Genomic DNA, 16144 nt, shown 5'->3' with positions numbered 1-16144 from the left:
GACAGTGCACCCTATGGCAAGGTAAAATGTATAAGGTCTGATAATGGCACAGAATACACTAGTAATGCGTTCCAATCCCTTTTGAGAAGAAAAGGGGTTAGACATGAGACATCATGCCCGTACTCTCCGCATCAAAATGGCACAGCAGAGAGGCAGTGGAGGACCATTTTTGAGATGGCAAGATGCCTACTGTTAGAGAAAGAGTTACCAAAGGTGTTATGGCCATATGCTGTTCAAACGACTGCCCATATTAGAAATCGTTGCTATAATGAAAGAACGCAAAACACACCTTACTTCATGCTCACCGGAAAGAGGCCAGACCTCTCAAAAATGTGGATATTTGGCTCAGACTGTTACGCATACAGGCATGACCAGAAGAAATTAGATCCTAGGTGTGATAAAGGAGTTTTTGTGGGGTACAGTAAAAATAGCCCTGCATATTTGGTCTATAACCGTCAGACAAGAAAAGTGACCAAGCACAGATTGGTAAAATTCACTAAGAAAGAACGTAGTGAACAAACAACACAAACAGATGAGGATGATCTAGAAATAGTTGCCGGTAGAGACAACAGTGCTGGTGGGGAGAAGGTTGACGAGTCACATGGTGAGGGCAGTACAGATCATGAGATCAAAGATGATCAAGAGGATAATGAGGTGATGAGGGAGGAAGTCTCAGATGAGAATGGAAACAAAACAGATGCAGAAATCATCCCAAACCAAAAACAACGGTTATCACAGAGAGAAAAGAGACCCCCAAAATATTTAGAGGATTACGTATCAGATCACAACAAGAGTGATGTAACATATGTGAACATTGATTATTGTTACAGGGCAGTATTTGGTGTTCCCCAGGCGTATAGAGAGGCTTTGATGTCACCTGATGCACCTGAGTGGAAGCGTGCAATGCGGGAAGAGATGGATTCACTCAAAGAAAATGACACTTTCAAATTAACTACATTACCTGAGAATAGGAAGATCGTTGGAGGAAAATGGGTCTACACCATTAAAGAAAATGGTGGGATGGGAAAGCTCTTAAAAGCAAGATATGTGGCAAAGGGCTATAGCCAGACTGAAGGTATAGATTATCATGAGACTTTTGCACCTACAGCAGATCTGACGTCAGTGCGAGCATTAATGCAAATAGCTGTCCAGAATGACCTTATAGTTCATCAAATGGATGTCAAGACGGCATACTTACATGCACCTATAGATGAAGACATTTACTTGGAGCAACCTGAGGGTTTCGAATCAACTTCTGTGACAGGGGAAAAGTTGGTGTATAAACTGAAAAATCCCTGTACGGTTTGAAACAATCTGGTTGGAACTGGTATGAGCTACTAAATGATCACCTTGGACAAAATGGTTTTGAGAGAAATTTGTCAGATCACTGTATATATAGGAAGCAAGCCGGAGAAGACATTATCATAGTCATCATTTGGGTAGATGACCTAATCATTGCAGCAAGCAGTAACAAAGGACTTAACAGATTCAAAAATAGCATGAAAAATAAATTCAATATGAAAGATCTAGGGAGGATTTCACATTTCTTAGGTATTGGATTTGAACAAACAAATGGAAAAATCAAAATGAGCCAAAAGGGATATGTGATGAAAATGCTAGAACGTTTTGGAATGTCAGACTGCAAGCCTAGGACTACTCCATGCGAGCTAAAGGTAGAGAGTGGTGAGAATGATCAAGATAGCAGCATGGAGGTCCAAAATCCCAGAGAATATCGAGAGATAGTGGGCAGTCTTATCTATGCCATGACATGTACCAGGCCAGATATTAGTTGGATAGTAAGCAAACTATCACAAACCCTATCAAGTCCAAAAGCACGGGATTTTGTGACTGCCAAACACGTGCTAAGGTATCTAAAGGGCACAAGTGATTACGAGTTGTGTTTTCAGAAAACAAATTGTGATCTGAGTCTAATAGCTTTCAGTGACTCTGATTGGGCATCATCCCTCAATGACAGACGTAGTACTTCAGGATATTGTTTTAGCCTGACAGAACAAGGTCCGGTAATTTCCTGGAAGTCAAAGAAGCAACCAGTCGTTGCATTGTCCACATGTGAGGCCGAATATATAGGTCTAGCAAATGCTACCCAAGAAAGCATATATCTAAGTCAGTTGCTGAGTGGTATGGATAACAAGGTGTACACCTGTACTAAAATGTATGGTGACAATCAGGGAGCAATTGTACTAACAAAAAATCCTGTGAACAGAAAGCGATCAAAGCACATTGACGTTAAATACCATTTCATTCGCGATGCAGTAAATGAAAGAAAAATAAGTATTGAGTATTGTTCATCAGAAGAGATGGTTGCTGACATGTTGACCAAACCTGTATCAAAAGTAAGAATGTTGAAGTTCAAATGTTTTCTTTTTGGAAGTGAATAGAGATGTATAATACCACTAACAGGTGTTTTCATATGATGAGAACAAGTGGGGGTGTTGGATTATGTGTTCTCATCTCATATGTTTGTATTATTTCTGATTATTAAGTTTTTTCCACGATGTTGACAAAAAGGGTCTATTTTTTCTTTTCTGCGCATGTATAATGTGTGACACGATGTATGCTGCGTGTGGAGTGATTTCTTCTCTCTTTCTGTAAGTTTTTCATGACAGCAGACGTGTGTAGACGTGTGTCAAAATGTATGCTTTAAAACGAAAATGTAAATACTGAAAAGACGTAAAATAAAACACCAGTTTACAATATTAATCAGTTTATTGATTTACACAAATGAATGAAGAGAACATTTGGTTCATACATATGGAGGCAGAAAGCTCAACAATAAGGTTAAGATAGGTCAAGTTAAGATTGTATAACATAAAATAGCATATAAGTTAAGACTAAGACAGGATAACTTACCATAAGGTTAAGATAAGATTATATGATATAAGATACCATAGTATAAGAATGATAGGATTGTATCATGTATTTATAGGATTCCTATAAATGTTTGTATGAATGCTTACCATCTTTTTCAATCAGATTTATAAATGAGTTCCCCGATTAATCTGTTTACATGAAAACATCTTAATTGCATTAAGGCATGTAAACGTAGCCACCTAACAAAGATAAAGATAATGTTTATTGTCATTGTCACTTGGACAACGAAACTGAAAATGCAATTCAAGTCAATGTGAGGTATAAAAAGAGTAATAAAATATTACAAAATATACAAATTGCATTGAATACTGCATTGACTATACCGACTGCACTGAATAACCATACTGCACTGATTAAATATAAGAAATGAACTGTTATGTTTTGCATTTAACGCCATGATTGCTAGGGGTGTGGTCCTGGTCAAGACAATCTCCTGAACTCCAAACTGAATGTCAGAATGGGAAAGAAAGGTGATTTAAGCAATTTTGAGCGTGGCATGGTTGTTGGTGCCAGACGGGCCGGTCTGAGTATTTCACAATCTGCTCAGTTACTGGGATTTTCACGCACAACCATTTCTAGGGTTTACAAAGAATGGTGTGCAAAGGGAAAAACATCCAGTATGCGGCAGTCCTGTGGGCGAAAATGCCTTGTTGTGCGCTAGGCGTGGCTATGCGGTAGGAGTGGAACGAGGCTTCACGAGACTTTCGGCAGTATCCAACATGGCGGCACGCTTCTAAAACAAACTAACAACAAGTAATTAAATATCTTCGCCAATTTAGAATAACCTAAAATTAAGTGAGTAAATAAGTAAAAAGTATATAATTAATCGCGGTTCATTTAAAATCTTCACTCTGCAGGAGTCTGCGGACGGATTGGATAACCTATTTACTTTCATCGACGAGTGTTTTGACCGGATTATAATGGGGAAACCAAAGCCTCTCACCGAGACTCCGACCACCAGCAAAACCGCTTCATCCACCAAGAGGAGCAGACCCGAGGATTCACCCGAGGCGGCCTCCCCACCTAGGGAAGACCTGGCAAACATTCTGGACTCCATTGATAAGAGGCTATCGAGCTTCGACGCACGTATGTCCCTATTAGAAATTCTCCATAGGGAATTCCAGGCGATGCGTGAGTCTCTGGAGTTCAGCCAGAAACAGGTGGAGACGCTCGCTAAAGAGAACGCAGCTCTCAGAGAGTCCGTGAAATCCCTCACAGAGGGCCTGGGCCAGCTCTCGTTAGAAAACAAGAAAATCAAAGAAGCGGTTTTGGACCTCCAGGCGAGAAGCATGAGGGACAACCTCGTTTTTGCAGGCATCCCAGAAGCAGCGGACGAAAATCCCGAAACCACGGTGAAGAACTTCATCCATAAACAGCTCAAACTTCCAGCGGAGACCACAAGTAACATCACCTTCCATCGTGTGCACCGCCTTGGAGGTAAAAGACCCGACGGCCACAGACCACGACCCATCGTGGCAAAATTCGAGCACTACAAGCAAAAGGAGCTGGTTAAAAGCCGAGGCAGGGAACTGAAGGGGACGAACTTTAGTGTCAACGACCAGTTCCCTAAGGAGACCCTGGAGCGACGCCGGGTCCTGTTTCCCGTGAGGAAGCGTCTCATAGACGGAGGTTCGCGAGCGGTCATCACCGTGGACAGGTTGTATGTCAACGGACAACTTTACCGCGACCGGGATACTACCCCCTGGCTATACTAGAGTAAAATAATCCGGGGGAAAAAAAAAAAAAAAAAAAAAAAACCCGCTAACTTTTCCAAGGTATGTCTCCGTTAATATAATAACTGCTGGTCTCAAAGCATAGCCTGAGGTAAGATGTGCCCACGTCTTAATAGTGACTGCACCCCGCTTTTTCTCTCTCTCTTCTTTAATTCAGCTGTTATTTTCTCTCCTCTTTTCTTCTTCTCTCTTCTCCTATATATAACGTATAACACCATGATTATGCATAAATGCATCGCACATAACGTACGCACACAAGCAGCACATAAACAGACCATACATATAGACACATCACACACATATGTACTTCACACGCACACAGAGGTACATAGGCACTTATGCGCACATATAAGTACAGGTGAGCATAGGCACGCACATGCACACGCACAGACACACACACCTAGCAAGCTCCGCACACCCGGCGAGTTAGTTTAAACATGAGCACAATAAGGTTTGTCACATGGAATGTACGTGGTGTCGGCTCCAGAGTAAAGAGGCTAAAAGTTTTTAATCACCTGAAAGATTTACAAGCAGACATTGTCCTCCTACAAGAGACACATCTGTCCAAAACAGCTGCAGATGCACTCACCTCACCACAGTTCCCTCATGTATATTCAGCTGGATACAACTCAAAACAGAGAGGAGTGGCCATACTGATTAATAAAAAAATACACTTTACTACCATTAACACTATTACAGACCCAGAAGGTAGATTCATTATAGTTAACTTATCTATCCAAAACATGAAGATATGTATCGCTAGTATATATGGCCCAAATGTTGACGACCCCTCCTTTTTTCACACTCTTTTCACCTCACTTTCTGATCATTCTGACACCACACTTCTTATAGGAGGGGACTTCAACCTGATTTTTAACCCTGAAATTGATAGGTTTAGTAATGCAGGTAGCTATAGGAACTGGCAATCCCCAGAAATCCTGAAACAATATATGAGGGACCTTGGTCTATGTGATGTTTGGCGTTCTCATCATCCCACTCTTAGAGAATATACTTTTTTCTCGTCTGTACCCTGATCATACTCCCTCCTAGACCACTTTCTAATCAGTAGCTCCAAAATGAGGGACACTTCAGCGGTTCAGATCCACCCTATCACTATCAGCGACCACGCCCCAGTCTCCCTCACTCTGACTAACACAAAGGTCACTCCGCCAATCAAACATTGGAGATTTAATACATCATTGCTTAAAGATCAAAATTTTATAAATTATTTCAACCAGGAGTGGGCACTATACCTGGAGGACAATGACACACCAGGAATCTCAGCTTGTGTTCTTTGGGAGGCAGGGAAAGCAGTCATGCGAGGTAAGATAATTTCTTATTCCTCACATAAGAAAAGAGCAGAGAATTCACTAATATTAGAACTGGAGCAAAAGATTAAAACTTTAGAAAGTGAATATGCAGCCACGTCCCAGGAATTCATTCTGGATGAATTAAGGAAAACAAAACTTAAATTAAACGAGATTAATGATAAAAAAACACAGTTCTTGGTGCAAAGGCTTAGACTGGAAAATTTCGAACAAATCAACAGATCAGGTAGATTTTTAGCCAACCAATTAAAGCTTAACAAGGAAAAAATAACAATCTCTTCCGTAAAAGACCTATTAGGTAACATTACACATGACCCAGATGAAATAAACAATACCTTTAGAAATTTCTATGAAAACTTATATAAGTCACAGATTGATCCACCACAAGCTGATATTGATGAATTCCTTAACAATATAAATCTTCCAAAATTACAGGAAGATCAGGTAATGGCACTGGAGGCACCCATTTCAGTGGCAGAACTCCATGATGCCCTTCAGCATATGGCCAACAATAAGGCTCCGGGACCAGATGGTTTTCCAGCAGAATTCTATAAAGAATTTTGGACTACGTTAGAGCCCACTTTCCATAGAATGGTATGTCATATTAAAGAAAGCGGCGAATTACCTTTGACTATGAACTCGGCCAATATTAGTTTACTCCTAAAACCAGGTAAGGACCCCACGCTCCCATCTAGTTATTGTCCCATATCACTAATAAACACAGATCTTAAATTAATATGTAAAGCTTTAGCAAAAAAACTGGAGAAAGTCACCCCTTTTATAATACACCCTGATCAAACAGGCTTCATCAAAGGTAGACAGTCGGCAGCCAACACACGCAGGTTAATTAACTTAATGGATTACTCTACCATCAACAAACTAGAAACTACAATTATTTCTTTAGATGCAGAAAAGGCTTTTGACAGGGTAAATTGGAAATTTCTTATTGCAGCACTAATTAAATTTGGGTTTGGATCATCTTTTATTAACTGGATTAAAATTCTATATAGCTCTCCTAATGCATCAGTCAGGACAAACGACCAAACTTCACCAAGCTTTCTTCTCCAGAGGGGTACTAGACAAGGCTGCCCACTCTCCCCCTCTCTCTTCGCTATTTTTATTGAACCTCTAGCAGCCATGATAAGACAAAATAGAGATATTACAGGTATTCAAATTAAAAATGAGCTTCATAAGATAAGTCTTTATGCAGATGATGTATTAATTTTCCTTCCAAACTCTCAATCCTCCCTATCTCACACAATTTCAGTCACAGAAAGATTTTCATCAATCTCTGAGTATTCCATCAACTGGTCAAAATCCACAGTCCTGCCTATAAACTGCGGTTTTCAAAATGCACCAAATACTACATTACAATCAGGAAATATCAAATATTTGGTATAAAGGTATAAATATTTCCCCCAGGCTGTCAGACCTGCAAAAATTAAACTTTACTCCACTACTTAAAACAATAGAAGACGATCTTATACGGTGGAAAACCCAGCCCATATCACTCATGGGGAGGGTGGCCTCTATTAAAATGATGGTACTACCCAAAATTAACTATTTGTTCTCAATGATCCCCTATAAACCCTCTTCTGCCTGGTTCAATTCATTAAATTCACACATTTCCAAATTTCTATGGCGGGATAAACCACCAAGAATTAGTATAAAAACCTTACAAAAGACTAAACAATGCGGAGGTTTAGATTTGCCAAATTTTTACTACTACTTTCTTGCCAATAGATTACAATATATTTTGAAATGGATTAATCCAAGCCCGCTAGACAGACTATGGCTAAATATAGAACAGGAGTTCTGTGATAATTTAGATATCTCCGATTTGCCTTTTATCAGCTCTAGTATTAAACACCATAAATGTTTCCTAAGCATTAATATTAGAACATCTCTGACAGCCTGGTGGGACTTTCTTAAATTAAACAAATCCTCGCTAACCCCATGCCAACAAACGCCCATCTGGAACAATCCAGACATCCTACTGAACAAGAAAGTGTTAAATTTCACTGTATGGAGGGATAAAGGCATACGGTATCTAGAGCATATTATCCAAAATGGACAATTTATTCCATTTGAAGAACTTGTTTCACAGTACAATATTCAGAGAAGCAAGTTTCTAGAGTACCACCAACTTAAATATATACTGCGGGTTAAATACGGACATGATGAATTAAATCTACAATTACCTACAAAGGTAACCCAACTACACAGCAAAATCACCAGTGTTATATCAACTCGCACAGTGTTAAATTCAACACTATTCCAGAGTTTATATAATTCTCACTGGTTTTGAGTTAAATCAACACTTTGCAAAGTGTTAACATTTTAACTACATTGTAGTGTTAAAATATAACACCCAGCAGTGTCAATTTCCACACTGTACAATGTTAACCATTTTCACTGGGAGTGTTATTTTATAACATTTATGGTGTTGTTTAGGAAACTTTTAAGTGTTCTCTTTAACACTGATTACAGTTAACTTTTTCACTATGGGTGTTATAAATAACACTATGGATGTTATGAACTAACATTTTCAAAAATTCATTTTCACACTGGATTGTGTATTATATTTCATTTTTGAGTGTTACTCTAACATTTACAGTTTAACATTTTTTTTTTTTATGACACAGCAGTGCTCTAATCTGGAATGTAGGGTCTTATACTACAACACATTGATCTGTAATTATGACTAATGTGTTATATTGAGTGCATGTTTTAGATCATCCTACCCGATGAAGGAAAGAAACAAAGATATACATCTTGCCATTTTAATATAGGTTATTTTCCAAGCACCATGGAACATTTGTACATTTACAAAGAAAATAATGGCACAATGTACAGTCCATCGCCACCACCATAAGCATTTTGTAGGTCAAAAGGCTTGTATATCTCAATAGAGTCAGGTTTAACAATATTTTTTTCATCAGTTTCAAACACTCTATAAGCATGGTAATGTTCACTGAAGTTTTCAACCACAAGTTTGTTAACTATGAAGAAGGTGACACTATTAACCAAAACTATTGTTTTTATCCGAGAAAATAAAGGCATCTCATGTTTAGACCCACAGCAAATGACCAATCCTGCTCTGTATTCAGTCCCATTAATATTGACCCAATTAGCAGTGAAGGTGTCTTCTGGAACAAAAGATGAACATTGGGTTATCATTGTACTATTTTCTTCATTGTCAACATTAAATAATTTCAAGGGTCCATATTCAACATGGTTTAAAAGACATGTCTCCCACTTGTATGCGATTGACGTTTGGTGTTTTTTGGCAAGTGACACAGTGATGTTCTTAAAGTTTTTAAGGGTGTCTTTAAATACTCTATGTTTAGCCTCACCTCTCATACTCCATACATGTAGTAATGGCCCAATTTTTCTGATGCAGGCTGGGTAGTGCAACATAAAGTGATGTTTAGGAATCATGTTCCTACCTGGATACAACTGTTTGAACAAGTCATGGTGTTCCATTATTAAATGCTTTAGATGCACAGTCATGCCAAATGTAACAGACGGAGAGAATATGATGTTAATGATTTGCAGTAAAAGCAAAAGTAAGGTCCAGTTCTGATTTCCTTCTGGCACAATGTCACCAAAAATTAAAGGAATGTTTCTTATAAGACAGAGAGTCTGAATGGAGTTGAGGCCTATACTATTGCCACTACTGTCCAAGTTCACCCTTGTTGGGCGATTTTTGCGCTCTATGTAGCCATAGTCAAAAGCATAAATCCGTGACAAAAGAGCAGGTTTTGGCAAAAAAAATTCTGACAGATATTCCAACAGCAAATTTAACTCATACTGTGCCACCCCTTCGAGAATGTCATGCATGATGTCCAACGAAAAATTTTGGCTAACATGAAAGAATTGTAGACTGTTCAGTGTTGAATTCTTTTTTAAACCATAAACATGCAGCTTTTGAGGATCAGATTGCAACTCACTGCAGTGCATTTCAAAAAGCTCTTTCCCTCGTAAGATTATCTTTGGATCATCCTCAGTATACACACTCTGAGAATCATCTTTTGCAATTAAACATAAGCGACAAAAGTAACGTCCACTGAAAGACTCTATAAAACCCAAAATTGCATGCATCCCCAAATTGTCCCCAGTTATCTGACATATTGTGCCATGGACCTTTTCAGATGAGAAAGGTAAATCAATGCCATGACATTCCAATAGTTTTATGTCATCAATCAGAGGCTGTAAAATAGGATCAAAGCCATATTTTTTCACATCTTCTGCATGAAACAATGCAACCAAATGGATGTTCATCAATGCAGTATTTAACTTTGGAGGCAGATTTCTGAGGACAAAGTAGATTGCACCAATTTTGTGAACACCACGTTTGGAACCTAGTGGATTTGCAGTCTCAAAGTCGTCGTAATAAAGTTGAATTTGCAAAGAGGTTTGATGTTTTGAAAACAATGGATGAGACTTGAAATAACTTCCATCACAGAAGTCTTCATATCTATCTGCTTTTGGTACACATGGTTTAGCAAGCAGCTCGCAAATATAAGAATTGCGACATATAAATTTGATTGTTTCCAAAATTGGAATGTACACAAAAGTATCTTTCACTGGTACCTGGTCATAAGTGCCTGTCTTTTTATTTAACCTTGTATCATAACGCATTCCTAAAGTCTTTTCTACTGGCTCCACAATTCCCCATTTTTCACTAAAATATGTCTTTCTTTTAGCTTCAGTATCAAAGCTCTCAACTGGGTTGTCAAAAGTCTCAAGACATTTTTCCAAAGTAGATCTAATAGGATTATCTACTGGCACAACGGACAGCACTTTATGCTTAAACTGACAGTGCAGTCCATCAGCAAATTCTTCCAAATCATAAACAAGTGATGACACAAAACTATTCGCCAAATCACTACCACTGAGTTTACCAACAATTGTAGTACAAATGGCTTTAGTTTTTTCTTCTATTCTTTGACCTGATCCATTGTTTTCAGAACACCCAGCCTGTATGACATTTGTTTCATCAACCTCTATATCTTTATCCTGTAAACTGTTAAAATCATCCTGAACTGACTCTGAGGTTTCTGCATCACCACTTTGACAACAATCTTCAGCATGAACACTATTTAAATGTTTTTTTAAACCAGCATATGTAGTGAACTGACGCCCACAACTTTCTTGAGAACAACCTAACTTAAATTTGGTGCTTGGATAAAAACTGTGGCCTAGTCGCAAATGACTGATCAAAGCCTGACTGTTGACATGCAGAGCTTGACAGATAAAACATTTATACATTGTTCTCATTCAAAATTTTTGCACGTAACTCACGAACACGTGGTGACTCATCTGTTGAGGTAGCATCAATGTTGAATATGGTAGTCTGCACAAAACTGTAGAGATGTACCAGTGATTCATCGTAAGATAAGTTGAGCACGTAGTGGGTTTTGAAAAGTTCGTCAAAAGCACTCAAGGAGCTGGTGGCTTGGCAGGGGATGAGTTGTTTGTCCACTGCGATGTAGAAGGTGTCGATCCTGCTCTGGGTTCGGCCAACAGCGAGAATATATGGTTGTTTACCATCTCCTTCTTTCAGGTGGTCATCAATGCTGCAGCATGACTAAAAACCAATGAAATAAAAATATATACTTTTCAGTAATGCTGGGTATAAACCACACATTTAGTTTGACATCATGGGCCTTAGTACATAGTTGTAAGTTAGTAGTAAGTCAAAAAGATTTCACATGGAGAGAAAAAACAAGTGCTAAAAGAGTGTCTTTAAGGATTTAAAAAACAAGGCAACGTTTACCTTGTGAAAGTGCACCATTTTATCTGTTGCATCACTTGGACTTATTTTGGCTCTCCTCTTTCGTCCAGCTGTGGGTGGCAAAAGATGAAGAAGCAGCAGCAGGGAAGCCATGTCACTGTCCCAGTCTGTTTAGGGTGGAATTTATAAGATGAATTACATTATGAAAAATTATAAATCAATATTAGTTACATCAAACAAGCATGCTCTTACCATTTTCATCATTCCCCGTGAGTTTCTCTGCAGCCTTTAGCAGACGGCAGAGGTCAGCTGACTGAGTCAGATGTTTTGCCTCTTTGATAACCTTTGGCTTGATTGATGTGTCCCACTTCTCAAGCAACTTGGAGGCTGTTTCAGCACCAAACAGCAGGATGAAGTCTTGATTGACCTGTTGATCATACACAAGCAAAGCCAGGGTTCAGCATTGATTTTGACCAATATAGAATATACCAGGAGACCGGAATGTCCAATGATCTCATATTTTACTGCTACCTTCTAAGTGAGAACAACATTTAAGTCACAAATATATAACTTACGAGTCCTTTGACATCCAAAAAGCGTGGAAATGTTTTGAAAACATCTGCAGTTCTTTGTGGGTCATGCAACAGGTCCTGGCGGTGTTGGAACGTCATTTTCATCTTCTGAAATACACTTGCTTCATCAGGAGAGTGAACCAGAAATGAAATGGCTTCCTTGCAGGCATCTCCGTCAAGTTGTTGAGGCAGTGTGGTTGGTGATCTCCGGCGCTTTGGCCCTTGTTCTTGAGGCACTGAGATTTCCTTGACTGGACGTTTGGTTGTAGACCTGGACATGGTCTTGAGGCGCCAGGCTAAATAACCAGTGCCCCTCACCCCATCGTAGAAATGCTCCTGTTATATTTAGGCAAAGAAAATAAACACCAAATTAGGGCTGAAATGATTAATCGAGTAATTCAATTAGTAAAAAGCTTCGATTTATTTTTTTTGCATCGAGGCTTCGTTTAATTTACTAGCCCGCAGTGCAGCGGAACTGTGCGCTGGACCGGCTGCCCGATTGGTTCCGCGCATGCGTGTAGTAGGTTAAGGTTGGGTTACAGGTCTGTGCATGCGCAGAATCGAGCAGCAACATGGCGGCTTTCGTAGCGCGCATGCGCGGAACCGATCAGGCAGCCGGACAATAAATTTTTTTTTTCAAAGCTCAAAACATTTGATTATTTAAGGCAGTGGTCCCCAACCTTTTTTGGGCCATGGACCGGTTTAATGCCAGAAAATATTTTCACGGACCGGTCTTTACTCATTTTTTACTCATTTTGATAGCTTTACGTATCACGTGACCGAGCAACGTATCACGTGACCGAGACAAGTGTGATGGATGTAACAGAGGGAATCCGGTCATTTTTTAAAAATAAAACATCATTCAGACTCAGATAATAAATAAAACAGAAAATATGTTCTTACAGCACATGCAGATGTTAGATGCAGATGCATTATCGATTGCTATTTCTCATCTTGAACAACATTGACTTAAAATACATCACAACTTAAAATGCAGTTTAATTACAATATATTAGTAGTCCCCATCAAATAGAAAATCTTACTTATGAACTTGAACCTTACAATTAGCTGAAACACTTACATAGCCCTTTGGAGAAAAGGGATCCTTCAATGCAGGAAAGAGAGTAATAATTCCAAGGGCGTACTTCTCCCTTTGCTGACGGGAGGGAATCCTGCTATAGAGAAGACAGCCGTCAATGTTGAATCAGTTTTACATTACACTATACGTTACAAGAATACAGAAATTGGCCCTTCATTACATTTCTTATACTATTATTCTTACCCATGTCTCTCAGTCATATCACTAGCCAATATGTTAACTAGCTGTCTCCGGGTGCGGTGTCTCAGTGATTTTTCTGCCTTGTATTCTTCCAGAATATCCTCTCCGCCAGGCTTCCTTTTCAGGGCATTTTCAACCTGCTCATATGAAAGGGGAAAAAAAGTTTTCAAGTTTTCGATTCTCTCTATTATGTAAAGAGAAAACACATACCAATACACCAATACATACCAATACATACCACATATACACATACCACATACCATGCCTTGCACATAAAAATTGCAGGGAAAAATGACAATTTTATATGGTGTCAACTCAAAACTACACAAAATATTTTCTACTCCCAACTCTACCTCTTTTGCAGCCTCAGACGCAGAACTGCCTTCTTTGCTGGATCTACTGCAGCCTGCAGGAATGTCCTGTTCCCTTAGGTCATTGTCATTTGATGAAAGTGATATAGTATCCGTGAGGGATGATACTGTATCCGAGGAAGATGGTGTTGAATGAGCTAAGGGAGAAAAATCTTTACAAAAGATCATTTTGTTAACTTTCATTACTGTTTTGGCCACATTCATGTTCAAACATTTTACACAAATATGACCCAACTCTGTCCATTGCATAAATAAAGGTCAATATCATTGGTATCAAGTAGCAAAAACTTGGATCTGCATTAACTGGGCTATACACTGACAATGTACATTTTTGTAACAAATGTATCTTCCTTACCTAGAATCCTTTCACATACTGTGAGACATAGGTCTGGATGGGCCTCCACTAACTCAAGAAAAATGTCTTCATCAACTGCTGTGTCAGTTTCATCAAAAATGTCCAATTGAGCATCATCAGGAAGTCCGAACTTGCTTTTGGCTGTAGAGAGATAGAATATAACCATAAAGTCACCTCAAACAGAGTAACTGAACAACAATCTTTTTTTTATTTATATATTTCAGGCAGGTATTTATTAAGAGCAGTATAATAATAATGCATAGTGGCTCAGTAACTCTGCACTTCCCCATCTTTAAAGAAAGTAGAATATATTAAATGACTCTGCAGCAACAATTACTGGAGCTGATACATGGACAACATATTATGCTCAACCTCTAAGGATATCTTACCTTCACTGATAAATTCTAAATAAGTGAAGCCTTCATGCAATTTGATATATTTCTTTACACTGAGGTACTTCACTTTTAGCAACATGTCCTGGTGAAGAAAATAGAAGGGGATGGTTAAGTGCTATATGTTCAAGAACAACATTTGAACTGCTGAACTTTGTGAACACAATGGTCTTTCTCCCCTTATTTGAGATCTTCATCCACAAAAAAACGACAATGGTGATTCCTCGTCACAAATATTTAATAAATATAGCATACAATGCGTTTAACCTAGTCTAATAGTGTACTGTTAACATGGTATCACGGTTACACGGTACTTCGTGGAAAATGATCCACCTTAAGTTGGCTATCATGTCAGCATGATAATCTATTTACAACCTTCTGTTGTACGCTTTGTAGATAAGTGCATTCTGACACATGAACATATCTGTCTATGTAGGCTGTATACTGTTAGCTTATTTTTCATTTGACATGCTAGTCTGTGTCAAGCTAAAGAATTTCACATTTCCCTTGCTACTTACGATTATTAACGTAAACGTTTAGCGTTTTGTGTGAATTCAGTGCTCCTTAAAGTATTCACATGCAATTCTTACCATTTTAACAGAATATGATCGTGACAAGAATGTCCCTTTAGGCTACGTGAATGGGCTAGCATTTTACCTCAAGAGCACCTTACAACTAGCTGCCAACAACTACCAGTAATTCAAACTCTAACGTCTATTTTTTTTTTCTACGAGAACACCCCTCCCTCTTTTCATGTAATAGGCAAACAATACAAGCTAGAATTTTTTCATATGGTATTCATGGTTAATCAGTTAAATATTTTCGCTGTAGGTTAAAATATTAACTATTGAAAGACGGTCAGTTTTACTATAGGCTAACGAATCCTGGCATTTACCAAACAGTACGCATTCCACATGGCAAAATGTTACACGCTTTCGGTAAATAACATTCTTATTAATAATTTAACATATTTCATAATTTGAAAAATTAATTAATTAATTAATTAATTAAATAGTCCTTTGTGTTTCTTACCTCAACTTAATAGATCTCGACACCAAACTTCTGGCGGGCTCTTCTTTCCCAAGAGCGCGAAAAAACCGGATGTAGAAATGAACTCCAAATGAGTGTTGGGAATTGACCCACTGAATTAACCCCAGCTACAGAGCTTTCTTATCACTGAAATTGTTAAAATAACTCACAAATCAACACTTGTTAATTCTAAATAGGTAACACCAGGAAAATTAACTCAAATCAACACTACCAATTTTGCTGTGTACTGAGAATCCATGCGCCTAAAACAATGTCAAAAATATACAGATCATTGTCAGATTTAAACGACTCAATATCTCTCCCAACCTCAAAATGGGAAATTGATTTATCGATTAGTATAGACCAGAGCATCTGGACACAAATATGTTTAAATACTTTTAGAATGACCAAAAAACCCAATCTGCAACTCATACAATATAAGACTCTCCATAG

General features: G+C 38.5%; 2 protein-coding genes across 4 annotated transcripts; one reads left to right on the top strand and one right to left on the bottom strand.

The window, feature by feature from the left end:
- The first annotated feature begins 3613 nt into the window (after positions 1 to 3613).
- Positions 3614 to 8391, top strand: LOC140585591 (uncharacterized). The gene is made up of 2 exons (XM_072708071.1): positions 3614 to 3645; positions 3750 to 8391. Exon 2 carries the CDS (start codon positions 3813 to 3815, stop codon positions 4605 to 4607), a length of 795 nt encoding a protein of 264 aa, XP_072564172.1. The 5' UTR covers positions 3614 to 3645; positions 3750 to 3812; the 3' UTR covers positions 4608 to 8391.
- A 331-nt stretch (positions 8392 to 8722) lies between these two features.
- Positions 8723 to 15934, bottom strand: LOC140585590 (uncharacterized). 3 transcript variants are annotated; one of them, XM_072708070.1, is made up of 10 exons: positions 15695 to 15934; positions 14660 to 14747; positions 14271 to 14411; positions 13898 to 14067; positions 13548 to 13681; positions 13347 to 13440; positions 12269 to 12601; positions 11946 to 12120; positions 11736 to 11860; positions 8723 to 11546 (listed from the first exon to the last, which is right to left on the bottom strand). In XM_072708070.1, the coding sequence occupies exons 2-10, from the start codon at positions 14742 to 14744 to the stop codon at positions 11220 to 11222; spliced, it is 1584 nt and encodes a 527-aa protein (XP_072564171.1). In that variant the 5' UTR covers positions 14745 to 14747; positions 15695 to 15934; the 3' UTR covers positions 8723 to 11219. The 3 variants fall into 3 exon arrangements, with proteins under 3 accessions (XP_072564171.1, XP_072564170.1, XP_072564169.1); XM_072708069.1 differs by lacking the exon at positions 15695 to 15934 and adding an exon at positions 15253 to 15684 and having other exon boundaries at positions 13347 to 13437; XM_072708068.1 differs by lacking the exon at positions 15695 to 15934 and adding an exon at positions 15253 to 15683.
- Between the last annotated feature and the right edge of the window lie 210 nt (positions 15935 to 16144).

This window comes from Paramormyrops kingsleyae, unplaced genomic scaffold, assembly GCF_048594095.1.
Source record: "Paramormyrops kingsleyae isolate MSU_618 unplaced genomic scaffold, PKINGS_0.4 ups33, whole genome shotgun sequence".
NCBI lineage: Eukaryota > Metazoa > Chordata > Actinopteri > Osteoglossiformes > Mormyridae > Paramormyrops > Paramormyrops kingsleyae.
The sequence above is the reverse complement of the archived record's forward strand: the minus strand, read 5'-3'. Positions and strand labels throughout refer to the sequence as shown.